This window comes from Myotis nattereri (genome assembly GCF_964212035.1).
Source record: "Myotis nattereri genome assembly, chromosome: 1".
Lineage (NCBI taxonomy): Eukaryota > Metazoa > Chordata > Mammalia > Chiroptera > Vespertilionidae > Myotis > Myotis nattereri.
This window is the reverse complement of record NC_138075.1, coordinates 8,343,317-8,370,857: the sequence shown is the minus strand read 5'-3', so window position 1 is coordinate 8,370,857 and position 27,541 is coordinate 8,343,317. Positions and strand designations below refer to the sequence as shown.

Sequence of the window (27,541 nt, the reverse complement as noted above, 5' to 3'; positions counted from 1 at the left end):
CTGCCTCACGCGTCCTGTGGGATCTCAACCCCACCTTGTTCACCGGGCCTTCCTTGTCCCCCTAGCCTAGACCCTGTCCTTGTAATGGCCGCTCACTCACTCACTCGGACCACATCTCGCTGTTTCTTCAACACCAGTGGGTTCCCGGGTCCCCTCGGTGCCCAGCGGAGCCCCTCCTAAGTGCCCAACCCTCCAGGCCCCTCCACTGCCACCAGACGAGTTTCTGAACTGCAAGTCTGACTGGGCCACCTTGCTCTTCGTGACACTAACACCTGCACACATTTTTGGGAACAAAGCCCACACTTCTGTTCCGTCTCCAGCTCTGGCCCTGGAATGGAGCAGTCAGCGCCTCCTCCATTGCCCAGAGGCCACCTGTGTTGAACAGATCGGCTTCCCTGCTGTCCTCTCTCTGACTTGAGTGTTTTCCCTGGATTCAGAATGGTTAAGCCCAGGACTACGGCCTCCCACACCTGCTTCTTTTCTTCATGTGCCTCCCGCTGAAGGCAGGGTCCAGCCTCCCGCCATCATCACTCGGCATGTTACCATCTGACCGCCTGAACTGAACTCCAGCCCTGCCTGGCCCCCTCATGGCCGTTAGCTCCTTGAAGCCGGGGCTGTGCCCTGTTCTCATCTTTGTACTGGGGAAATTCCATGATTAGGGACACAGCACAGGGCCTCGTCCTCTCGGGGCTCGCAGCCGCTGGGCCAGACAGAGTGACAATAACTGCAACACCCGGCGGCGCAGGGCCTGCGCTGAGCGAAACGGAGCGTGCTCCACAGAACCTGGCAAGGTCCTCGCTGGGCCCAAGGCAGAGAAAGTGTCAACCAGGTGCTATGAAACGTTGACAGCCAAACCAATGTCCCGTGGCAGGACAGGGTCCTTACTAGGGACAGACACCCCCATCAAGGCACAAAGGGTGAAGGGTCGCACACCAGTTACACTAAGAATTCAGATGTTGTCGTCACTTCCCATGAGGCCCATGAAAGTCAGGGAGAAATAAGTAGTCAAATGAGGAAAGACACATTTATGTTAGAAATCCTCACCATCTCATGATTTAAAAAGTGGAATCATGTATGACAATAAACCCCCCACGAAGTTGCTGCCACTGCCAGGGCGACAGGCCGAGAACCCTTCCCCAGGTCCCACGGCGCACACTTTGGTGAGAACTCCAAATACACGGTTTGTAAAAAACAGGGACCGTCCGGAAGACTTCTTGATACACATCAGTAAAAAGACAGTGAATTACTGGGAATCCACCTTAAAAAAGGAAGCTATTAAATCATTTCTCAAAAAGGCAGATTTGAGATCAAGAACCAAGCTTCAAAACCCCAACTATTTTTGTTACAGAGATAAGAAATAAATTATTTACTCTTTGCTGTAAATGGCAAGCAGTGATTAGAACTCAGAAAAATATTCTCTCTAGAAGTAAAACAAATTCAAAGCCCTGATTTCTAGCCCTGAGATTGGTCATGAAGTATTTTCCATTTGCACACAGACAGGTCTGTTGGGGTCGAGTCACAGATGGTGCAGACACAGAGATGAGGAGTCAGGACAGTGCTCGGACCAGAGTGCGGGCCCCCAGTGAGTGCACGGTCCTGGTCACCAAGACATTTGTAAAGAGAGCAGGGAACAGAAATGTGATGTCAAAAAGCCCAGAGAGTTCAGAACAATCCATATTTCAGAAGGAAAACCTGTTACAGCTCCAAGGTGAGACAGCTTGGTAACACAATCACCTGCACTCCCCCTTCGTAATGCTCAAGTTTATGCAACTTCCCATGAGGCTATTTCTATATTCCAGCTAAAACCAATTGGATCAGACACTCTGATCTGTACATATGTTATATGTTTCCAGGGTGCTGGCTTCCAATACGTGACAGTTAGGTTAGGGTCAGGGTTAGGTTCTGACAGTCCAGCCGGGACTGACTGTCCTTTGCACTTACACCTGCCCAGATTTATGGTTTTCCTGTGCTTTAAAACAAATGTCAGTATTTTAATCTTACTTTCAACATAAATTCCATTCTTTTTTTTAATGTATTTTTATTGATTTCAGAGAGGAAGGGAGAGGGAGCGAAAGAAACATCAGTGAGAAGTATCATTGATCGGCTGCCTCCCACATGCCCCCTACTGGGGACCAAGTCTGCAATCAGGACATGTGCCCTTGGCCAGAAGTGAACTTGAGGCCCTCGAGTCTGCAGGCCGACGCTCTATCCAGAGCCAAACTGGCTAGGGCATAAATTCCATTCTTTAAAGTAGATATCCAAAGCTATCTACCTAAGTTAAGTACTACACAGTTCCACAGTAATCTTAAAATAGCACTCGCTGCAGAAGCATGGGGTATGTGCTGGTAGCATAAGGCTGGCTACTGGAATTAGGCAGAATCAGGATTCACGTAAGAATGTCACTTAGCTTTCTTATGGCTCAGGTTTCTTTTTTTATTTTTAAAATATTTTTATTGATTTGAGAGAGGAAGGGAGAGGGATAGAAACATCAATGATGAAAGAGAATCATTGATCTGCTGCCTCCTGCACTCCCCTCCCCCAGGCTCAAGTTTCTTGACTGTAGTTTTAGCAAAGGGAATACAAATCAATATGTGATTCTATAGGTAGACAGAATGTAACTTTGTATTCATGTATTGCTTTTTATTAAATGTGAGAGATTTAAAAACTACACACCAACTTGGATAATAATTACTTATGTGCCCCTCTCATCAGAGGGAATAGATGACTTATCATTTAGTTCACCTTACTGAACCTACTAGGATTTTGGAGATAAGCTGAGCAGCTCTCCTCATAAAGGAAAATCTTTTATTTTCTGGGCAGTTGGAGAAAGCCTGAGAATTCTCAACGTGGCAAAGACCCACACAAATGCTTTTCAGGAAGAGCAGGCCCCGTGATGACTGCCAAGCCCTGTGATGACTGACAGGAGAATGTCTGCAGAGACAGTGCTCCAGTCACCCAGACCCGCAGATGGAAAACCAGAGACCACAACTCCAGCCCCAGAGCCTGGCACCCTGGGAGTCAGCCCAAGAGTTAGTGCTATGTAGGATACTGCTGGCCACTCTGGAAGGCAGGGCACCTGTACCCACCAACAGAGCGCAAGGGCCCTCCTGGCTCAGAGCAGGTGCTCACATGGTAGAAGTCAGGCAAATTTAAGGACAAAAGGCTTAATTTTAGGAAAGAGGACATAAACTTTATACTTAATCTATTCCAAATCTAATTTCTTTTAGAATTTGATACTAAAGAGAAGGAAATATAGTTTGAGTTACAGCATCTATGATATTTGCAAGAGAAAGCAAATTACAATCTTGGTCCAAAATAAAGGCTGTATCCTGGTTTTCTTTTTACCACAGTATATTCATCAATTTCATATCTTATTTTAAAAGCAAAAGAAAACGTGTCAATCCTGTGGTAAAAACTTTTTGGGGCAAATGAAGTACTTATACAAAAGTTGCAAAGTATTTTTCTTTTATGGATATTTTCATAAACAATGTTAGTGAATGCGATTCCCCTCCTTCCCATGACGAAGCCACAGGCCTAACTTATAAAAACCTTCAGTCACACCCTAGACGGTTTCAAGAAGCGTTACTCTCTTTTGTAGTACCTGGGGGTTTGCTTTGGCTAGATTTTCTATTTTAACCCATGCTTCTTCTCGTTCTTTCATTTTTAGCTTCTCTCTGAAAAACAGCAAAATGTAATTAGAGAAATGAATTACATTCAAGAAACAGTTAAAGGGGACAACACTGAATGGGCAGTGACATAGTCCTGTCTCATTCACAGTGGGGATTACAATACATGGGACATGAAAAAATGCAAAAACAACAAGACTTAGAGGAAAAAGAGGAAAGTAAATGCTAAAACTTCAACCTGTCCACTGACAATGAGTCAGCATGACCTTCAGTCAATCACTGAACTCAACTTTTCTGAAAATCCACAAAACGTGCAACAAGATCTGTGGGTTCCCTTTTAGAAACTGTGATGGTCTATGGGAGAAGGGTGCCATCAGAAAAGCCCGATGTTTATATATTTCACATCCGAACACTGCGTTCAGCTGAGCTAAGAAGGGACCAGGCAGCCGGAAGGGTACTGAAAGCCCCCTGTGCCCCGCCCTGCTGTTTACTATCGTCTCACACTCCACGTCTCACGTGTTTATACTTGGCTGTCTTTCTCTTTCCACACTGCCCCGAACATAAACCCCACAAAGACAAGGGTCTTGTTTGCTTTACTCACTGCTGTGTTGCCAGAACCTAAGACAGGGCCTGGCATACAGGTAAACACTTCCATGCCGTATACAGAACAAACGTGACCACTGGCTATATAGACTGCATGTGAATTACATTCAGTCAGGTTTATCTGCCTGAGCCAGTTTTAAGTGACAAGCCAAGAATAAACTCCGCTAACAGTTCATACTGGACTCTGAAGTGGGGGTGTAACTAGTTAACCACTGAGACAGTGCCTTGTCACCAGACTGTCCCTGGGCAGTGTGGGCGCAGGGCCCTGGTTCTGCGGGCACAGGTGAGACTCCAGAGAATGCCTACAGCACGGATGTTACCACATTAGAACAAAGTCCTGTGGAGATGAAGATTCTTGCTCTCTCATACAAACCTTACAAAATGTAATTCAAATGCCTGGCTTATAAACATGAAAAATTACTACACATTATAGCCGGTAAGGGTCCCTGAGAAAAGCAAAAATTCTGAAAGTTAAATGATTAAACTGTAGAATGGAGGAGACAGCTAACTTTAAAAGTGTTCTCTGAAAATAAGTTATCATAACAAAGTTTTTATGTGCTTTCCAAGTATGAAAGGATTGATTTGCTTTGACGTGAAAGATAACATGCTAGGACCAACTAATGGGAGAGGTTTATTGAGGGTTAAGGAGAAAAATCCTTGACAGAGTAACTTTTGAAAAGAGCCACTTACTTCAGCTTCTCTGCTTTAAACTGTTGGGTGCAGTCATCGAATAGTTTTTGGTTCATTTCCATGAAGAGTTTCAGTGCGTTGTATATCAAGCCATGTATTGTCCTATATGTAAAACTCATGTTGAAACTCAGAAGACATGATCTTTTTTACCCTCTCCCTCCCCTGGGCTACAATCTATTTTCATCCAAACTTATCAGGCTATTTCAATATTCATTTCACAAGTTTCCTGCGCTTTAAAGTAAAGAAGTTGCTGCTTTTGATTCATTTGTTCCTTTTCTTTAAAAAAAATATTTTTAAATTGATTTCAGAGAGAGGAAGGGAGAGAAAGTGTGGGATAGAAACATCAATGATGAGAATCATTGATCAGCTGCCTCATGCATGCACTCTACTAGGGATCGAGCCCACACCGGACATGTGCCCTGAACTGTGACCTCCTGGTTCATGGGTTGACCCTCAACCACTGAGCCACACTAGCCAGACCATTTGTTCATTTTCTTGCAGTCTGCCATGCAGCCTGTAACATCCTTCGGGAACCAAAAGCCACCTTACTCGCAAACTGAATAAAAATGTTGAAACTTGAACAAGTGTAACTAAGACAAGCTTAATTATATAGGAGACAATAATGTGAACATTTTATTTCCTATAAATGTTAGTTTCCTTTCTATCTTATTCACTGAGGACAGAAAAATTAATTTTAATAATGCCTGTAGAGCTTTGGTAGGTAGAACATAAAACCGCCACAGAGCTGCTTAGTCAAACTTAGCTGCAGGCTCTGACACACAGAAGGGGAGCCCCGCTGCTTTGCGTCCCAGCGGAGCCCCGTGACTCAAGTCCCAGCTGCCATCTGTGGAGCCACAGAAGCGACCTTCCAGTGATGGCAGAGAAACTGCGCAGCAGAGCCTTGCAAACCAAGGAATTGCGAGCAACAATAAAATAGGAGTTAAACCAAAAGCCAAGCCAAAAACTAAACTTTCAAATCACAACTACTTTTTAACTCACTTTATAATAAACCCAAATCATAATTAGACAACACTCAGAAGAACCTTTCGTCCTTGGCCCTGGGCAGGAATCATGCTCAATCATGTACAGGAACTTTGTTATCACCCGCTAAACTCAATGGTTCAGTGTTGACATATGAACCAGGAGGTCATGGTTCACTTCCTGGTCAGGGCACATGACCAGGTTGTGGCTTGATCCCCAGTAGCAGACATGCAGGTTGTGGCTGATCAATGACTCTCATCATTTATGTTTCTACCTCTCTCTCCATCTCTCTGAAATCAATAAAAACATATAAAAAAAGTAATAAAAAAAGAAAAAAACAGATGCTACAAAGAGGTCGTTAAAAGTCAACATATTAACAATGACTAGACAACTCAAGGACAATTCCAGCCCCAAGACTGCAGTGAGCGGTCATGGGTGTGGTCAGGCACTACGACTTGTTAACTTCACTTTAATTAACCATCACATCAAGGTGAAGGTCACCTGCAAAGCAGGGTGTTTTGTGTACGGGCACACCTAGGTGATATGGTGGGTTTGGTTCCAGACCACAACCATAGAGCAAGTAGTCATCTTTTTGCTGGAGGAGGGTCCTGCCTTCATTTTTGTTGTTAGTCCTCACTGAGGATATTTTTTTTCATTGATTTTTAGAAAAAGTGGAAGGGAAGGAGGGTGAGAGGGAGAGGGAGAGAGACAGAAAAACACCGATGATTGGTTGCTTCCTGCATGTGCCCCAACAGGGCCAGGGATGAATCCTCAACCCAGTATATGTGCCTGGGCCGGGAATCAAACCTGCCACCCCTTAGTGCTTGGGCTGATGATCCAACAACTGAGCAACACTGGCCAGGGCCTGCCTTCAATGTGTAAAAAACACGTTGTGAAGTGCAATAAAGCAAGGTGTGCCTGTTTACTAACATTGTCTTGATTGGTCATCACAAAACACTCAGCTGGGTGACAATATTCTCTATTTTTTGGAGAAAATAAGTCCATTCCTGCTCTTCCGTGAATGGACAGGAAAAGCAGAGCAAATGTGAGGTTCCTCAGGCGGGTTTAGATCACCTGCTCTACAGGCAGGGAGCACAGTGGGTGGTTCTAGGTCACAGAGGAATACTCCCAGGGTGTGTGACAGCAGAACTCGAGGGTCCCAAGGATGGAGTGGCCATCCTGCCGGGGCTGTGCCCCGGGATCTCTAATGGGACCTTTGACTCCTCTGGAGGGAACTTAACAAGATGCTGCTCCTCACACGGCCAGGGATGGCAGCTGTGAACATGTGGGCTTGGACTGGGGTAAGGAGGCAAATGAAAGACACACTTCCACTTAACTACTAGTCCAATAAGACATCAATATCTCGTTCCTTAACTGATACTTCAGACTTGGATTTCAATTCTAACTGGTTTGAAGTATGAGCATAATATGCAAATGTAAAAATGTATAGATACTACGCCTGAAACTCATATAAATAATGTTCAGTGCAAACTGCAATTGAGAAATAAAATAAAAACAAATAAATAAAAACACGTAGATGTGAGGATGGCAGCCTGCTTACTTATTCCAGTGGGTCTTTGAATTGCGGTACAAGGACGGGAACATGATGGGCAGGATCTTGGCTGCGTTGTCACTGATGAGGCTCATAATGTACTCATTGTTCCAGTAATACAGCGCTCGCTCTGCCACCTAGAAGACAGGAAGTGCATGCTCTGTTCCGGGTCATGACTGAAATCATTCAGCAAATATCCCCCCTCCTACACCTGGGAGTAGGATAATGAAGTATACTGCCTTAGAAAATTATGATTATTTTTACAAATTCACAAAACCCTAGACAGCGATTGTCAACCACTGTGCCTCCAGAATTTTTAAAACATGTAATACCTGACTATTTAGTCAGGGGCATTGATCTCTTTTCCCTTAGATTGTAAAAAAAAAAAAGACAACATCCAGCACACAGTGGCCACCAGTGTGAATGCCCTGTCTTGAACCATAAATACTGATATACAGGTCATATTATAGGGTTGCATCTTATTGGTCTCATTAATTTGTAAAATATAAAAAAAGTTACATCTGATTGGTTAATTCTTGGTACCAGAAATACTTATATAAAAGTAGAGGCACCAGATTGTTTAAAAACGTCACTTTGGAGCAAAAAGGGTAGGCAATTACTATTATTATTACTATCATTTTTGTAAATCAATTAAAATTATATCTAATTTTTGTCAGATCAGCAAACACCGTATTTTTTAAAATACATTTTATTGATTTTTTACAGAGAGGAAGGGAGAGGGATAGAGATTTAGAAACATCGATGAGAGAGAAACATCGATCAGCTGCCTCTTGCACACCTCCTACTGGGGTTGTCCCCGCAACCAAGGTACATGCCCTTGGCTGGAATCGAACCTGGGACCTTTCAGTCCGCAGGCTGACGCTCTATCCACTGAGCCAAACCAGTTAAGGCAATACTGTATTTTTTGGTGTGCTGCAGAATTCTGGCAATTAGTTTATGTGCCTCAAGATGAAAAAGGTTGAAAACTGCTGCTCTAGACTGTAACCCTAACGAGCCTTCAACAAAGAGGCAGATGGTTTCTTGGGCACCAAGAACACTGGCACAGGTTACTCAACATTCATTCCAGACACTGGGCTGTATGCTGAGGGACACACGTCAAATGAATCCTTCTGCTACCTACCGCCCATGCACACACAGCTCAGCAGGGATGAGGCATTTGGTGGGTGAATTATTTAATCCATTAGAAGTGATACATCATGTGGTGAACAGCGGTGGGGCAGGGGACAAGGAGTGCTGTGTGCGCGTGGGGAGACGTGGTCATGGAGCAGGTCCCCGAGGGAGGTGAGGGCACTGGCTGAGGGCAGCGGGAGTAATTAGATGGAGGGATGGGAGGGGCTGGGGCAACATGGACACAGGTCACGTGGAGCTGTGCTGGCACATTTTCCCTCCTCTGCTGGGTCACCAGCTCCCTGGAGACCATGAGGTTTTACTCATTTTGTGGCTAGATTTTTACCCTGTTCATGATGAACTTACAATAAATGTCTGTTCAACGACACAAAAGGATGGGGTGGCAGAGTAGCCGAATAAAGCCACTGGGGAAAACCTTTGAGAGCCTTGAAGGGCTTAAGAAGGAAATCAGGAAAAGAAAGCGGAAAGTGACTTGACTGAGAATTCCATAGTGACAAAAATCAGGACTATTAATTTTTTCTAAAGGGTGAAGGGAGATGAATTTATATGATGTCAGAAACAAAGAGCTTTATGGAAAGAATCCAGAGCTGAAGGTTTTATCATCATAGTATCTATAGATATCGATTACTCAGTCAATTATGGAAAATAGGGTTTTACGCATTTTGGAACATGCTGAACACAAAGATAGTTTTACAGAGAAGCCATTTAAAAACTTTTATTGATTTTATTTATTTATTTATTTTTAACTTTTATTGATTTTAGAGAGAGAGGGGGAGAAAGAGAAAGGGAGGGAGGAAGGTAGGAGGGAGGCAGAGGGAGAGGGAGAGAGGGAGGAGGAGGGAGAGGGAGAGGGGGAGGGGGAGGGAGAAAGAGATATTAATTTGCTGTTCCACCCGTTTATGGGTTCACTGGCTGACTCCTGTATGTGTCTGACCGGGGATTGAACCTGCAATCTTGGCACACTGGTATGATGCTCCAATCAACTGAGCCACCCAGCCAGGGCGAGAAGCCTTTTTTTTTTTTTTTTTTTAACATATTTTATTGATTTTTTTACAGAGAGGAAGGGAGAGGGATAGAGAGTCAGAAACATCGATGAGAGAGAAACATGGATCAGCCGCCTCCTGCACACTCCCTACTGAGTATGTGCCCGCAACCAAGGTACATGCCCTTGACCGGAATCAAACCTGGGACCCTTCAGCCTGCAGGCCGACGCTCTATCCACTGAGCCAAACCGGCTAGGGCAGAGAAGCCATTTTTAATTGCTCTTTTTTTAAAAAGTTGTTCTTATTGAGGAATGTTGTCAGTGATGGGAAGAAGATACTAAAGTATATTTTACAGAACTAAAGTCTTAGCATCTTATTTTGAGGTGCGATTAAAGTGCAAACTTGAAGTTTACTTTCAAATCACATGAGAAGCACAACATGAGAAGCCACACCCAGAAATCTGTCACCCCCACAGGAGCCCACCCAGCAGCTGCTCACCGCCCTCTGCACCCTCCGCCGAGTCCATACCTGGAAGTGGGGGCTGGAGACGCACTTGGCCAACTGCCGGAAGAGCGGCTCCATGACCTTGACAAATTCCGATGGTTCAATCACATCTAAAATTTCTTCTAACTCATTCAAGAACATTACTTCTTTTGGACTGTGAGTCTTTGGCCAGTATTTGAGCAGTGCCATGACCACCTACAGAAGAAAGAGCACACAGTGTGATGTCCATGGTGCTCCAACATCCGTTAATTAAGTTGGTTTTCAGTCCCCGTTGTACAGCAACAAAATAAGGTGGTGCTTTTTTCCTTATAGGAGAAACAGTGATTCAGTCGATTACTAGCTGAGTTTTTTTATAATTAGAGAAACAGGTAAAATTTTATACACTTTATTGTTGAGCATATTACAGATGTCCCTCTTTTTTCCTCCACTGCCCCCTCCACACGGATCCCACCCCGCCCCAGACCTTTGCCATTCTATTGAATTTTATACACCTTAGAACCACAATTTCAATGTATGTGACCCACTCACTCTTACTGGCACATTTCAGTGTTAGTTTCTTTAAAAAAGTGAAAACAAACAAAGAGGCAGTGAGGAGAGCTTAGAGAGAAAAGGCCAATGGACAAACACAGAGCACATGAATTCTACATGTCTCAGTGTCGAAGTGGCCAGTTCTAAAATTGTTGGTGACACATACACATGTACAGAATCCATTTCTTTCTCAAATTAATTGATTATTCATATACATTTATACACACACATGTGTGTGGTTATGTATGGTGTTTTCAATGGTGCAAACTTATCAGAGAGATAAAAATGAGCTGGTATTATTAGCTCCTGCTTAATGAGGCTGCAGAGGGATCTGAGCTTGGGCCCACACTGCCTTCTGTGTGCATGACCTTGGACTGGTCACCAATCCTTTGGTGCCTCAGAGCCTTCATCAAAGACGAGGGGTACAACAACCTCTGCCCTGGGGCCGCTGTGGGGAGCAGACTATGAAATCCACACAGCTGCCTGGGGACTGCTGGCCTGTAGAAGGCATGCGTCAGTGTGACCGTAATGAGAACCCCACCTAGACAGTGCCCTTGAAGGCACATTCAGTCCCATGGCAGTGGCTTCCTGATTTGTGGATGTTAGATGTCCCATTCCTTGCCCAAGTCAGACAGGTAGAGTTTCTGCTGGGAAATCTTTCTTTTATCATATTCCTATAGTTTCCAAATTTCCTACCACAATCAGACCAGTAAGTATTAATAATGCTTCTAGAGGTTAGCCAGTTTAAGTCTAAAACAGCACAACAACCCAGAGCCAGCATTTACATGTAAGCACACGTCCTTGAATGACTATAACCTACTACCTGAAAGCTCTGTTTAGCCTCTGAACCACCAGCCAGCCGCTAGTGTTAGGACTGCTGCTAAGTCATCACGGCTCGTGCGTACTGGCTGGTGGTCCCACCTCTGGTCATTTCCAGCCTGAAGACCACACAAGTCACTGCTTAGCAGGCCAGCCCCTTACTCACCACCGTGGTTAGAGTCATGGTGGCCTCTGAGCAGTATCCATATAGAACAATTTTGTTTTGATGCTTGTGGCATTTAGGTTCCTGGATAATCTTTGCTATTGCACTTTATAAAACTCCAAAATTTATAAAAAAGAAAGCACTCCTAGTTTGGAGGTCTGTCTGACATAATTTACAACACAATTATCTTAAAAAGGAATTATTTTTAAAAATGCATCACTTAATGATTTTCCTCCTACTTTTTGCTCAAAATAACTTAACAGACATTTATCAAGCACCTACTACAGCCTGGATGTATGGGAACCACTGTTAAGAGTACAGCAGATGCACGTCACTGCGCAGCCCACGGCTCCTAGTCATTTGACAAATGGAATTTTATGGGAGAAACACGTTAATATTTGAGCTGCAGGACAGCTGATGTAGCTACTCATGTCGCTGGAAAGGTATTATTTCTGGAATCAGAGTCACACTCTGACTTTTCACACTATTTGCATCCACCTATGAGCAGATCAATAACCAACTGTTTCAGAGTGCAACAGCCTTTTGCAGAAGAGGATGTCTGCTCTGGGAATGCTAATACCAGGCGACAATGGCCGCTCGCTGCTGGGAACACTTCAAGAACGGGGCTTTCCTTGGCAAACTCAATGGGCTGCTGGCTCTCTGAGGGCTGGCAAGCCTGGGGTGTGTGCCAGTGGCCCCTGCCTGGCTTCCTGGGGAGTCCCTTTCCTGACCTGGCACATTAGGGAAAGAGAGAGAGCTCTCACCAGGTTGTAGAGGCCTAAAGAGACAGGTGGGCAACAAGAACATGATTTTACTTCCTGATGAGTTTCTGTTCTTCTTACAATACTGTATGTGCTCGACGTGCCCAGAACACTTTTGAGCACTGTATATAGGTTGCAAATAAAAAGTATTTATTACAGATTACAAATGGGAGCACAAAATGTCTTTTAAATGGGTTGTACTTTATGAATTCTGGAGCCCCCAAACAAACAAAAGAAAAGAAAAATTCTGGAGTCTGAACATTTCCTTGGGAGCTTCCAGAATCTCAGAGCTGAGGCAGAGGTGTGAGAAGACTCCAGGGAGGACAGTGCAGGGACGAGTCACTCTGAAAGCGGCTGCCTGTCACCTTTACAGGCAGCAGCTGAGGGACGTGATCAGAGCTGGCCCTGAATTCGTGGGTGAGGTAGGGGATTCTACACACAGCATTTAGAAGCTTAAAAGAAAGCAGAGATCAGAAGTCAGTTTCACACAAGAACACAGTATTAGGATTTCTTCATGTCTTTTCACAAGAAAACTAAAAGACTGCACCTAATACCTTTTACTTTGTTACTCACTATTAAAAACAACCCAAATAAAGAATGGGCAATGGCCCTGGCTGGTGTACTCAGTGGTTAGAGCATCGGCCCGTGCACCAAAGAGTCGAGGGTTCAATTCCCGATCAAGGGCACGTACCTGGGTTTTGGGTTTGCTCCCTGCCCCTGATAGGGATGAGTTGGGGAGGCAACCAGTCGATGTGTCTATCTCACATAGATGTTTCTCTCTCTCCCCCCACACCTTCCATTCTCTTTGAAAAGCAATGGAAAACGTATCCTCAGGTGAGGATTAATAATCATAGAAACCACCCCCCACCCCAACAAAAAGCAGGGTCTGTCTTATTAAAAAAAAAACAAAAAGAAAAAAGAATGGGGAATGGAGAAACTGCTGATGGGAATGTAACATGGTGTGCCGCTGTGGAGAACACAGTTTGGTGGTTCCTCAAAAACCTAACCCTAGAATTACCATAATATCCAGCAATTCCACTTCTGGGTGTACACCCAAAGACACTGAAAGCAGGCACTTAAAGAGTTATTTGTATGCCCCGTGTTCATAGCAGCATTATTCACAGTAGCCACTGAAAGATGAATGAATGATAGACAAAAACTGGTCCATCCACACAATGGAATATTATTCAGCTATAATAAGAAATGGAATTCTGACACCTGCTACAATACGGATGGACCCTGATGACATTATGCTGAGAGAAACTGCCTCACAGAAGGACAAATCCTGTAGTGGGGAATTCATAGAGACAAAAGGAGAAGGGAGGTCACCAGAGGCTGGGGGAGGGGAATGGGGAGTTAGTACTGAGCGTGTGCAGAGTTTCTGTTTGGGGTAATGACAAAGTTTTGGAAACAATGGTGAAAATTGCACAACTTTGTGAATGTCATTAATGCCAATGAATTATACAATTAAAACAGCAAAGTTTATGTTATATGTATTTTACCTCAATTTATAAAAACTTAGTAACAGTCCGGCCAGTGTGGCTCAGTGGTTGAGTGTCAACCTATGAACTAGGAGGTCATGGTTCAATTCCTGCTCAGGATACATGCCAGGCTCAATCCCCAGGAGGGGGCATATAGAATGCAGCTGATCAATGATTCTCTCTCATCATTGATGTTTCTATCTCTCTCTCTTCCTCTCTCTTTTCTTTTCTGAAAAAACAAAATCCTATATAATAAAACCCTAATGTACAAATTGACCAAATGGTGGAACGACTGGTCACTATGACTTGCACTGATCACCAGGGGGCAGACGTTCAAAACAGGAGGAGTGCTGATCAGTTAGAAGCTGGGCTCATGGCTGGCGAGCTCAGCGGTGGTGGCGGGAGCCTCCCTGCCTCTGCTGCAGGTGGGCCGTAAGGAGCAAGGGGTCCTGAACTGCGAGAGCCCCAGACTGTGACAGGGATCCTGGACTGCGAGAGGGAGCAGGCCAGGGTGAGTAGCCCCCTTCCCCAGTGCATGAATTATGTGCACCAGGCCCCTACTGTGAACATCTACACTAATAAAAGAGAAACATGCAAATTGGTGTCACTCTGCTACGCCCACCAGCCAATCAGAGTGACTATGCAAATTAACCCAACAAAGATGGTGGTTAATTTGCATACGCAGGCACAGAGCGAAGACTGAAGGCTCTGGCCGGAGTGAAGATTGAAGACTGAAGACTGAAGAGGCGTGGCTTCTCCACTCCGGCCAGAGGGGAGAAGCCAAGCCTCGCTGCGGCCGGAGGGGAAAAGCCTAGCCTCGAGGCTTGGCTTCTCCGCTGCGGCCGGACGAAAGGCCTGGGTCCCGGGTGCTGGAGGAAAACCGGTGCCGGCAGCCAGGAGAAGGAAGGCCTATTGTGCGAATCTTCGTGCAACGGGCTTATCGTATATATATAAAATAAAAAAAAATTAATAGCATAATGTACTAAAACCCACTGAACTGTATATATTAAATGGGTGAATTATGTGGTATGTGAATTATATCTCAACAAAGCTGTTAAAATTTCTTCAAACGCTTCCCCTGACACCTGACATGCCTGATTATGTTAATCCAGGCTACAATAGCTTTTGTATTTTTAATAGAGATTAAATGCCAAGAAATTGAGAAATCTAAGCACTGAATGGCAGCAATGTGCATCCACTTATGAAGCAATGATCAGGAAACAGTTACCCTCTTATGGGGAAAGACTGTTACCGACAGCAAAGCCTCTTCGGCACAACAGCACGAGAACCCTCACGATAGTCCCTCTGACTGAAGTCAGTTACATGTGCTGCTAAACCAAGATGGGAGTGTTAAGCTGCATACAACTTACTGGTGACAACTGCCCAGCACCCTGAGTTCCAAGTACAGTGAGGGACAAGGTGACATTGTGGCATAAATCCCCTACAGCCCAGGGACCTGTCACTAAAGGATTACACCTGGAAAACCCATAACACCGAGTGAACTCAGTGTCATCAGGCCTATAGCTGAAGAGGAAAGAGCTGAACAGCTGTGTGCTGAGCAGACAGTGGGGTGTCGACACTGAGTACGCTGTGTGTGGGGGGGCGCTTGGTGACAGGGCAGCGCAGGACCACTTACTGGTTCCGTGAGGGTGCTGTCCTTCTCCAGAAACTGCACGACACAGTACGCCAGCTGACAAGTAAAGGAGAAAAGAATTAACGTTTCATTTTAACATGGAAATGCCGCTAGGTTTCTAGGATCCTAGCATCACTGTGAACATTTCCTTTGCTGAGACAAGGGTCTGACACGCTCAGGTGCTGCCCGAGGGTGTCCCCAACCAGGTGGGATGGGCCCCACTGCAGGCCAGCACAGGTTCTTCCTCCTCATCAACTGCAGAGGGTACAACGGAAAGCTGAGAAAATCAGGAAGCTGTCTTTTGGGCTAAAACCAATATGTCAGCCCAGGTCTGATGGGGATTTTTCCTGTGGTTTTTTGGAGACTAACAAACAAGTAATATGACAAATGGGAAAAACCGAATTAAAATCTGGTTCCACCTTCAATCTCTGAAATACATTGATTTCTAATACAGGACAATTAATATGACATCAAGGGGGCTGAATGTAAAGATCTTACCAGTTAGTAACAAACAAACAAAACTCTAAGCAAAATATTTCCCAGGAGGCCAATGTCATTAGAATCATCTGAAGAATATACAGTTGACCCTTGAACAACGCAGAGGCTGGGGCCAATGCCTGCACACAAAAATCCACGTGTAACTCAAGCCAGCCCTCCGCACACGTGGGTTCTCTGCACACGCGGGCTCCCTACTGCCAGTTGACCCTTACCCATTGTGCGCCATAAGCATCTGTAGACACAAGGGGCAGACCTTCCTCACATGCCCACGCGTCTATAAAAAAAATGTTTTCCCTAAGTGGCAGCCCTGACCAACTTAAAATCATTTTTCATGAGAATTTTCAGCTGAAAATATTCAAGAACACCCGAATTGTCATATATATTTATTTTTGTAATATTCATTGCAAATTGACTTTTTAAAAATTAAATTCAAAATATCGTGGCGTGAGGGGATGGTTTCTGTTTTGGATGCGTGGCAGTTTAAACATGGGTCTGAACTATGTGAGTCAATTGAAAAAAATCCAAGCCGAGGGGACCCCCACAGTTCAAGCCTGAGTTGTTCAGGGGTCAACAGTTCTTTCTGCAATTTAGCCCTCACTGCAAACTCCCTAAGTGGGGCCCTGCAGAGCAGAGCTTCTGGAACACACTGGCTACTGAAGGTGGGAGTGCCCAAATCCAGCACCCTGCCATCAGCCTCGCTGAGGTCTGTCTACATGGACCTTAGAAGAATAAGAGTGAAGGAAAAACCAGATCTCCTGGGTACCTGCAGTGGTTAGTAACCACATATGGACCTACTTTTCAGTATGACTGTAAATAGATTTTTACGAAGTTGTGGCTATCGGCGTACAGGTGCTATGTACAGGTATATTTTCCTTTAAGGTGCTAGATTATAAATGATACTACAGACAAATTTCCTCTGAGAAGTCTTCTTTGACTCTTTTCAAGCCTGTTCCTCCCTTTCCTATGCTTAAAACTCATTGTGAAATTCTCTACTACTGAGATTTTTCTGATTTTCTTAAAAGGAATCTCTTTACCCCCTTGTTCGTTCATTTACTACCAGAGCCTTGGTACCTGAGTCAGTAATGTGATATAAGAAAGGAGCAGTCCCAATTAACAGGATGGACTCAGTCTCGGGGCTCAGTAATGTTCTGGGAAGACCGCCTGTTACCGAGCCCCGGCACGACTGAGGCCCTTACCTGGGGGTGGTAGACACTCAGAGATTTCACTTTGTGCAAAGGTAGTAACACCTTCAATAAGAAAATCTTGTGCTCTTCTTTTAGTGGTAAGGCAAATCCATTAATTATACTGTGAAAACAGAATTCATGTACAGTTTGAATATTTACAAATTCCAGATTTAAAAAAAGTATCTTGCTGTTTTTTCCCTGTTTTGGTTTTTATCATGAAAACCAGCAAGCAAAAAGATGCGTTTCAGAAAAAAGGAGAGTATCAGCAGAAATTTAAAAGAAAATTAAATACCTTCAAGGTTAATTTTGTCTCTGTAACTACAGGGCAATTTTAAATTTCTGGATTTACAGGGTGTTACCCAGAACAGTGGGAGTCTCTGGGGATAAAACCTCCTTCCTTAGGCCACGAAGACCAGGCAGCTCAGCTGGCACCCCCAGCTTCAGGGTGCCCCCACCCAGAACTTTCCCTTGGCCTTCACCCATCCTTAGGAATTCACTTTCCAGGAGAAAGTCTGGCTCATTATTCTAACGCTGAGTGCACAGAACGGTTTTGGTTAAAAATCAGCAAGAAACTCGTTCCCTTCTGCAAAGAAAGGAGGGTCTTAGTCTTAACCTGCAAACCAAAGTTTCTGTTTCTAACATCAAGTAGTTTATCCACTTGTTTTTATAATTACGCAGCTGCAGGTAAATGTTACCAAGAGCTATGAAAGCAGTTAAAGCATTTTCTAAATTGTTCCCCCATCATTCATGAACCTCAGGGACAGGGGCCCTGCAGGCAGGGTTAGTCTTAAGTGGCCATCGAGGACGATATGCTCTTCACCTGGGGGGACCCTCAAGATCAGATGCCTCCTCTGGAAGGATAGAGTAGTCAAGCCTAGCCGTGGGAGGGCACGGAGGCCTGTGTGCGCTGCGCTGGGCACCGCAGACAGCTCACCTTGCCTCTCGACCCAGCAAGTGAATCAAATTTATCTTCCCATTTCACAGATGAGGAAACAGATGCAGAGTGGTAAGTAACTTGCCAAGGTCATACAACCTGTAAGGGACACCCACCTCACCGCTCACTATGCTCTACCGAGGGAGAGAGACCCACCTAGTGTGTTGACACTGGTCGAAGTAGAAATCTCCATGAGGACTAACATTTTTTTTCAAATTATATCTACAACAGCAAGTATAATTTTTCTCAGAACTATAGGGCAGGCCCACAGAGCCACAGGATGACCAGCATTCTTTGAGAAAAGTTTCTTAGTAGTTTTGGAAACCATTAAACAAAAACCTACAGGCACTTTTCACTGCAGGACTCCTCAGAACCTCTAACTGTCAATGTGCATGGAATCCCCAAGAGAGGAGCCACTGAACCCAGAGGACTCTGGGAAATGGTGGGTTAGGAGGCCTGCCACACAATGTATAGTCAACAATGTAAAAAATGACAGCAAGCAAGAACTTTACTTGCATTAAGATAAAAGTTTATGAAATGTTAATTATTTTGTAAGTATATATGAAAAATTCATAAAATCAAAACAATCTGAAATATTAGTATTTACTCAGCTCCTCAAATGTATAATAAATGATCTATGCTTCTAAGTGTCAAATATAAACCTTAATGTGACTATTTTTAGCATTGCCTTTGAGGAAACAATTGAACTTGTGTTTCCACAGAATGCTCCTGAGGTGTAGGAGGTGGAGTCTACATACTGAACCCCACAAATGGAAGACACTTGTCATCTAGCTGTTCTCATCCAAGAGCTCCTGAACTCTTCCATAAGTGAGATCTTGTTTAAGTTCTAGAGAATGGTTTAAGTTTTCTTGCTTTGGGGAGTGGGTGGTTGAATTTAATGAACTGGATCATTCTGCTATAAATTCCATCTAAAGCCAATCGCTACCAATAACACAAAGACAACTTACCTTCCCAGTATTTCCAGTAATTCTGCTATGCCATTGTGATGCTCTGTTTCATAAATAAACCTGGAAAAGGCAATTTGTCATGTAGAATTAGACAGTGAAATAACAGCTGGGAAGACTAAAATCCTCTGAATAAGAAACAGTGCTTTTAGGGGGGAAATCACGCAGCCAGGCAACAATAAGCACATCGATTTTATAAAACCATCCCAGGGGCACTGTTTCTTGTCATCAATAAACTCCTTGTAGCCTGCCACTCAAAAATTCCCCCAACATTTTATTCTGAAAGTTTTCAAACAAAAAGTTGGAAGAATTTTACAGTGAGTACCTGTGTTTCAACCACCCAGACTTTACAATGAACATTTTGATGTTTGCCTTATCAGATCCATCCACTCACACCTCTATTAATTCATTTTTTTTTCTTTCTGCATTTCAACATAAGCAGACATCTTAATCTCGATGCCTCCAATATTTAGTCTCTACAAAGGTAGAAGCTCTTTCCTGACTACTTGGGCCGCCTTGCTGCTTCCTCTGACACTGCCCCGCCCCACCCCTGCGCTGCTTCCCTGCAGCCCCTCCCGCACAGGGCAACCGGAAGACCTCCATCCTCTTGCTGGGACCCAGCCTGCCATCCATTCGATACTTCAGACACGTCCCCGAAGAAACTGGGGCGATGAGCGGGAACAGGGACACAAAACAGGAAGACGGCTCTCCCCCACAGGATCTGCTCAGGAACCACCGGCCCCTGCCTCACACCTGTTCTCCTGGGGTTAGTCAGTCAAAACCAGGAGTGGGGAACGGCTGGCCCTGAGAAATCATTTGGTCTGGCCCTGCCAAGGCACTGGGGTGAGTTAAATGTTTGACCAAAATAACAGTCTAACACTTAAGCTGATCATTTTGTATGGTCAAAATGATGTTATAAATATCCAAATGGCCCCTGGCAGAAAAAAAGTTTGCCACCAACATTCGGGCTGATTCGGCTGAAGTGAGGAGTGTAAGAAACGGCTCCTGCCTACCAGATGGAAACTTAGCTTAGATATGCTCTAAGCCAAAAATGAGTTTGTGATTTATAAAGAATGTGACTCCAATTTTATTGTCTTTGGAAACTTGGCCAAACACCCACAGGATGTAAAATAATCCTTCAGGATGGGCCTAACACATCTACAGGGCGTTTAGAAGTAGGTTTACAGTTGTGAGTATGCAAAACAATTTATCCTTGTATTATGTATTAATTATTGTATTATTTTCCACCTTACCAACTGTAAACCTACTTTTGCCCACCCCATATACTACTGGATGGCCAGTCCACTGAGGGGTCAGTTCTTGAACTGAGCCCCAAGGTAGGCTTCCCACAGATTTTTAAAGATAGGGGTGTGGAGTGGGGAGAGAACTCATTTGGCTGGAACAATGGTTTGTGACTTGGCCTGGGTAGCGGGCAACTGGCAGGAAGGTGGGCAGGGTCCATGGAGACTGGAGGCCAGCTCAGACCCACTCGGATCTGAGGCCACAGTGGCAGGGTCAGCAGAACAGTGACACAGATGGAAGTGGCTCTAGTGGCAGCATGAAGATGGGCAGGGAAGTGACGAATGGAACGCGGCAGCCTGGGCGGGAATGAGGGCGGGAAGGAAGCGGCTGAGCCACCAGCAGATATATCCCTTCACTGCCACCGCCTCATGAGGCTCAACCTGAAGGCTCCCTCTGCGTCACTGGTTTGAAATATTCAAAATAGTTTAAATGCACAAAGCTACAGCTTTGCATATAGTACCACCTAGCAACTTCTGATACAACTCCTCTCACTTAGACCTGGGAGGACTCGCAGCCCGCCTGGGACACGGAGGAGCCTGCCCACCCCCTTGCCCCTGCACCGCTTCTGATCTGGCTCCACCAGCTTTAGTGTTTAAATAGGGACGACTTTTAGTTATGAGCCATTTTGTTTTCCTAAGTCAACAATATTTTCTTATTGGTAAGTTCTTAACTTCTCATTACTTTAACCTGATTTGAAATTGGTATAAAAAATAGAAAAGTAGTTTTCCTTCTTACTTTTCCAGTGGGAGACAAAAAACAGGGTGTAAAACAGGAGGGAAGCCAGGGAGATCCATGCAGAGGGGGAAAGGAGGTTGTCCACTCTTTCAGCAACAATGGAATTAGGACTCTCTAAACCCATGGGTTCCTCTTCTCCCTGCAGGGTAAGTCCTGCCCTCCTGTGAAGAGGTGGAACCACTTCCTGCCCCTGAGTCTGTGCTGTCCAGTCCTGGCACGAGCGGCTGGGACCAAAACACAGGGTGGAGGTCCGAACCACTTCCGGCCACACCCTCAAACCCTGGCAGCCCCCCTCCCTCTCCTGGGAGCTGCTGGGGACTTGAGGTTGCACTGCCCCGAGCCACTGCAGCCATCCTAGCCCTCGAGGACACTATGTGCCCCAGTGTAAGAATTGTGAGAAAGAATACATTGTGGTTTTTGGCCACTCAGATGTGGGGTGGTTTGTTAGCAGTCGGGGACTGAAGCTTGGCCCCACCACAGACACCTAGCCTTCCGGGTCCACTGTTTGCCCAAACAGGTGTTACCGCTATCTACAGCTCTCTCTAAACCACATCTCCGAAATGCTGATGAGAATGAGAAACCATAGAAGCAGGAACTTCTTCAACTTACTTTGAGTAAGTTGAAGCAAATATGTTTGACATATTCTTTTTCTTATCAGATACTAGGAAGAACTTCGATGAGCTGAATCTCTCTCCCAAGGTGGTCCTTTCTAATTGTTTTCTCACATGAAATGATGAGGAAGTGGTATTGAGGGTGGAGACTCAAACAATTATGGAATCTACATGATATGCTTATTTTTGATTGCATGTATTAATAATTATAATTATAGAAAAGATAACTGAAAAAAAAATACCACACTCTCACATTGAGCATTTAGAGAGAGCTGAACTAAACTATGTAGTAACTTTTCAATAACCTATTTAAGTATTTCAGTTCTAAATCAGAGCTCTTTAAGATATGAGACATTTTTTACTTCTTTAATGTGGGTGTTATTTGTGATTCTGTTATTCAAACAAAACCTACATTTAAGGACAAAAAACCCACTTCAGTGAAGCTTACTTTTAGACCTAAAAGACTGGACTATAAATTGCACCTCTTGTTTAAATAATGGCTATTATGTTGATAGATAAGTACACTAGCCAAGTAACGACCCTGTTAACAAGAAGGTGTGACACCAAGAACATAAACCAGGAACATGCACAAGAGCACATCACCCTCTGGGTGCGTCGCCGTTCCCGGGGCTGCCACAGAAATGGACGCAGGGCACCTGGAAGGAGTTCAGAGGGCAGCCCCGCCCACACTGGAAGCTCTGACCTCGGAGTGCAGGACTGAGTGTGAAGATAAGGGAGAGGATTACACCCCGATGACCGCAGACGTGCAGGCCACGGAGACTTCAAGGACTGGGTGGTACACTAGGGCCAGGCTGGTGACGGAACGAGAGGAACCGGTGACAGAAACACCAGAGAGGCTGTTGGTTTCCATCTGTCCAATCCCCTTGGCCCTTTTCTCCCCCAGTGCTCGGTCATGGTGTCTAAGGGACCTGCCTGGCCTGGACAGTGCTCCGGCGGGGTGGGCATTCTCACTCTGGCACTGCTGCTAGACTGTCTCACTGAGGGATGTGCACACTGTGCCTGTCCCCACTAGGACCTGTCACTGAGCCATCCTGGAGTTGGGGGGGCCTTAGGGTAAGTCTTCCTGAGAAGCCACAATTCACAGAATAAACTACTAATTTAGTGAGCCTCCCAGGGCCAGATAAGAAACTGCATTAAGTATTTCATCCATCAACATTTATTTGGTGCCACCATGGCTGGGCACGAGCTTTTACTGGGTGTGTGACAGAGCAGCTGACACAAAGCCTACCCTCACAGGGAGACCGCACCCATCCGCCAGGCCAGGGAGGCTTTCCTGGCAAGCAGATGTTTCCAGAAGCCTGGCAGGTTGAGGAGAAGGGCTGGTGGAAAAGAACATCGTGGAGGATCCAACAAGGCTGCCAGGTGGTGGTGTGGAAGGAGCCGAAGCTGAGCAGGGAGCCAACTATGAGGAGCCAGACCTGTGACACCCAGGGCCCCACCCAGGACTTAACACCTGTTCACCCAAAGGGTGTCGGTCAGCGGGTGACTCAGAGGCAGCAGCAGCAGAGACGAAGGTGTTGAAACTGGGATGGGAAGGGCTGGGGTCAAGGTGAACACTGTACTTGGAGCATTCTCTTGTGAGCCGCGGGGCTGTGCCCTCCTCCTCGTAAACTCTTGTGACCAGCTTCCCAGTTTCCGTGGTCCTGCAGCCTAGAGATGGGGGTGGCTGTGACCGCTAAAAGCTGCCGGGTCTTCCCACGCTGCTCTCAGCAGGGCTGCCTTTTCCCTGGGTGCACAGGGCAGTTCCAAACCTCTAATGTAAGTCTCAGATTTCCTCAAGATCCACTCCTCACTCCTGCTTTCACTGAGATGCAATGGGGAAGAATGAAGGAAGGGCAGGAGGAAGGCACAGCCAGCTTTGGACAGATCACTCTATCCGCACTCCAGAAGGAACCACTGGTTTTAGTAAAAACCGAAATAAAGGAGGGTGTGTGGTGAGATGCTGGGAGTGAGCCATGGGGAGGGGTGGAGAAGGGGGACGGGCCAGCCCCAGCCTGGCACAGAGATGCAGGTGCAGACTGGAGCCACCTGGACATAACCAGCTGGCTGCTCAGAAACTGCCACGAGTGCTCTTTGGTCACTTGTCAAAGGAATGATGAAGTGGGGGCATTCAGTATGCAAATAAACACCACCACGCGAACAGAGAACTGTCGCCCGCGCTGACTTACCTATAAAATATATTATTTATCTGCTTTCGGATGTACGCTCTCAAGCCTAAGAACTTCCCGTAGATCCGGTGAAGGGTCGTTTTCAGAAAATCTCTCTCTCGAGGGTCTTCACTGTCAAAGAGCTCTAAAAGCTTCAAGAAAAGAAAGACCCTTAGTGACCTGGGGTTCTCCGTAAAGCAGGGCTTTTGTGGTTTCAGCTAATTTGTGCCTTACCTGCAATACAAACTTCTGATCAATATATTTCTTCGCTATATTAGGTTGGAAATCTGGAGACTCTAAAAATCTTAGGAAAAATTCATAAACAAGCTAGGAGGGAAAAACAAAAATGAGTCAAAAAACATGGTATTTTACTAAATGGAGATTAAAAATACACCATGAGTTGAATCTTGTCTTCGTATATTAGCCTTAAAAAAGCCATGTATCTGTAGATTTAATGCTAAATTACATGGCTTAATTTAATTGTAACTGATGATGGTAATTGTTTTCTTTTGCTAAGAACCACAGACTATCTCCTTAAATGGCATTTAAACAAAAGGATGTCACCCGTGCTTAAATTACGCTGCTCAGAGACCCCGATGCACAGCAGCCACAGCTGGGCTGGGACCGAGTTCTGGGTGGGATTTGTAGTCTGTCACCTCCAAGTGCCCTGGGAGAGGCAGGCTGACAGAAGCTGGGACTCGTTGGTGAGCAGATGTCCCAGATGCCACAGGCGGGAACGCTCTGCTGCCGAGACAGCCCTCCTTTTCCGTCTGTTCCCCGCTTGGCTCCTTCCTGGGTTTCTCATCTCTCCATCTCCCCTCCTAGGACCGCCCAGACCTCCCAATCCAGGGCTCTGCTCAGAGTGGGCTCAGTGCCTTCCCACAGGCATGCTCCCAAGAGCTATGAAAGCAGTTAAAGCATTTGCCAGCAGGTGAGCCTTGGGGCACATAGCAGGAGCACATTAAATCTAAGTACCCCAAACTGGGAAATGCCGTGTGAGTCCTCCAGGTCTCAATTCAATGGCTGTCAGCAAAGTAATCATTTCCATCAAAGACATGCTGACAACTCCATATCTCTGTAGTTTATATACAGTATCTACACAAAGAAAAGCCATTGAACGTTCTCTCTTCTGCTAAAACATTTTCATGTACATATAGGTGTGCAAGGCCTATGCCAGTATGATCAGAGGTCCACCTGTAACCAGCTGGATGAGGCCTTCAGGCCAGTGCACCTGCGTCAGAGGAAGACCCCACGCACATATACATCTCATTTACGCCTGTTTCTGGCCCATTCCCCAGTTCAGTACCTGTAGGTGAGGCCAGGCTGCTTCTAACGTTGGTTCGTCTTCCTCTGGGTCAAATTCTGCTCCCGTAGGATTGGAGGAAGGTGGTAATGTTCGAAACATATTAACTGCAAACTAAAATCCACAGAGTCTATAATTATAACCAGGACATTAAAAATATTTACAAAGAACATTAAAAAAAAATCTTAAGTAATTCTAAAGAGAGCTGATTCCAGTGGAATTCTCAAAAATCAGAAGCAGTGTGGGCCCCCAACGAGATTCTGGTCAAAACTGCAGCAGGAACCCTAGCTAGTTTGGCTCAGTGGATAGAGTGTCGGCCTGAGGACCAAAGGGCATTACCTCATTTGCAGGTCCCTCCCGGGCCCAGGCTCTGGTCAGGGCTCATGCAGGAGGCAACCAATCGATGTGTTTCTCTCACATCGATATTCCTCTCTGTCTTTCCCTCTCTCTCTAAAAATCAGTGAGGATTAAAACAACAATAACAACAACAACAAAAAACCACCTGCAGCAGGGGTTAAGAACTGAAGACAGTGATACATGGCAAAATGCCACTTTGCGCTGGGACGCCCTGTGACTGATGAAGAGCCCTCTGCAATCAACACTGATGGCAACAGTCAAGACGGGGGACTTCTGAGTGTGCGGCTAGAAAGTCATTCCCAGAGGCAGGCTGCAAGAATCATCACAGGACAGCCTGGCTGAGTGCCCAGAGACCTGACAGTTAAGAAGAAAATTCTCTGGGGTTTGGATGGTTTCCTCATAGGACTCCTAACCCCTTTCTTGGATCCCCATCTTCATATCACCCTTCACCAGTCCCCTATCCCGGCTTCGTTTATTTTCAACTTCATAAAAATGAATCAATGTGTGTTAGAACAGATGTTTTCTGTATTAAGTCTACGGTTATTTGGAGCATAGGTGTTTTACTGCCTGTATGGTTAATATGAAAAGTTAGCTCTCTAAATAAAGCACAACATAATCGACACATTTGTGACCAGCTACCTTACGGAGTCTGAACCTACCACCTGCCAGTTACGGAGTTGGGCTCTTACAGGTGATCAGAAAAAGCCCTGGCCCCATCACTCCCCAAAGCACAAAATCGAAACACTTGACCTTACGCCAGAGTCCGACTCCATGACAATTAGAAGGTATCTGTGGAGAAGAGTCCAGCACGTGCCACCACCCAGCTCATCCTGTCTTCACTGTTACTGATTCTGAACCCCAAACGGTAACATCATTTTTCATGAAGAAAAATGTCTGCTCGTTTAGCCATTGCTGTAACAGCCCCGAGCACCAAGTCTGTTCTCTGTGTCATCTGGAGGATGGGCTGCGGCAGAGCAACTATGATGGGGCGCAGAGACAGGACAGGGGGTGAGGGGAGGGATGAAAAAAATGATTGGAAATCTAGAAACTAATAGTTGTAAAACATTTGCAGTAAAAAAGTGAGTAAAGCTCCTAAGACACAGTAGAAAGAGAAAGAAGTCTGGAACCTGTCAATAGGCTGTGTACAGGGCTCGGGAAGGACCTCCCAGACAACAGGTGATTAACGAACAGAGGCTGTGACAGGTGTTACCAGGTAGTGGGCGCATCCTCAATCACTGGCCCCATGGGAACTCCTCTAGGCACCCTGATCCCAAAGCCTGCGCAAGAGAATAAGGGGCCGTGGAGAGCTTCCACCCCTGCCCCCCCACAAAGGAAAGACCACACCCTGGGTGGGCACCGTCACCTCCAGGGGGTGCCTTCTAGGGCTAAGAAAGCGCAGAGGAGAGGCAGAGGCTGTGACCTTTATGAGGAGTGTGTCATTTGTGATCTGGGGTTTTCTAACCTCTCCCTCAAAGCCAAATGATTGGGGGACTCCAAGAGGGTCACCCAGGATTGGGGGCTGGTGGATGACAGCCGCAGGCTCAGTGTCCCTGGTGGCAGAGGTGTCTATGAACACACACTGCCTGCCTCTCAAAGCCTTCAGAGGCAGGGGATGTGCTGGGGCAGCCTGTGACTCCGGGGTGCACTGCACCTGGAGGGGAACACAGGTGGAGGGATAAGAGGAGCAGTGGGGATGCCCAGGAACTGCCTAGGGAGTGGTCAGTTCACCGAGATGGGGGCTAGAGGTCTGAAGAAAAGGGGAGAAGGCTGCCCCTCTGGAGGGGTCTCCAGAGCACAGACATTCCGCTCCTTGCCTCACCCACTTTAGGTGCCTCACCTGCCAAGTTGCTCACCGGAGGGCACAGATGAGGCTGGAGTCTAGGGTCAAAGCGTTAAACTAGGTAAAACAGCTATAACCAAGATGACAAAAAGGGGCAGGAAAAAAAGATTCCACAAGTCATGGTTAAAGACAATGGTCAGTTTTAGAGTACCCCGTTATTCAATCAAGCAG

At 45.6% G+C, this 27,541-nt stretch overlaps 1 protein-coding gene across 5 annotated transcripts in view; it reads right to left on the bottom strand.

Annotated features, from left to right (window-relative positions):
• The window catches only part of PPP2R5C (protein phosphatase 2 regulatory subunit B'gamma), a 138,803-nt gene that overhangs the window by 8,485 nt on the left and 102,777 nt on the right, over nucleotides 1–27,541 (bottom strand). For 4 of the 5 annotated variants that reach the window (XM_081086264.1, XM_081086263.1, XM_081086266.1 and 1 more), the window contains 10 exons: nucleotides 25,177–25,287; nucleotides 24,105–24,197; nucleotides 23,892–24,022; nucleotides 19,058–19,117; nucleotides 17,168–17,276; nucleotides 15,477–15,530; nucleotides 10,113–10,283; nucleotides 7,462–7,589; nucleotides 4,920–5,021; nucleotides 3,602–3,674 (listed from right to left, as the gene is read on the bottom strand). In XM_081086264.1, the coding sequence (XP_080942390.1) occupies nucleotides 3,602–3,674; nucleotides 4,920–5,021; nucleotides 7,462–7,589; nucleotides 10,113–10,283; nucleotides 15,477–15,530; nucleotides 17,168–17,276; nucleotides 19,058–19,117; nucleotides 23,892–24,022; nucleotides 24,105–24,197; nucleotides 25,177–25,287 (1,032 nt within the window). The remainder of the gene's footprint in view (nucleotides 1–3,601; nucleotides 3,675–4,919; nucleotides 5,022–7,461; nucleotides 7,590–10,112; nucleotides 10,284–15,476; nucleotides 15,531–17,167; nucleotides 17,277–19,057; nucleotides 19,118–23,891; nucleotides 24,023–24,104; nucleotides 24,198–25,176; nucleotides 25,288–27,541) is intronic. The other variant, XM_081086267.1, reaches the window with a different exon arrangement.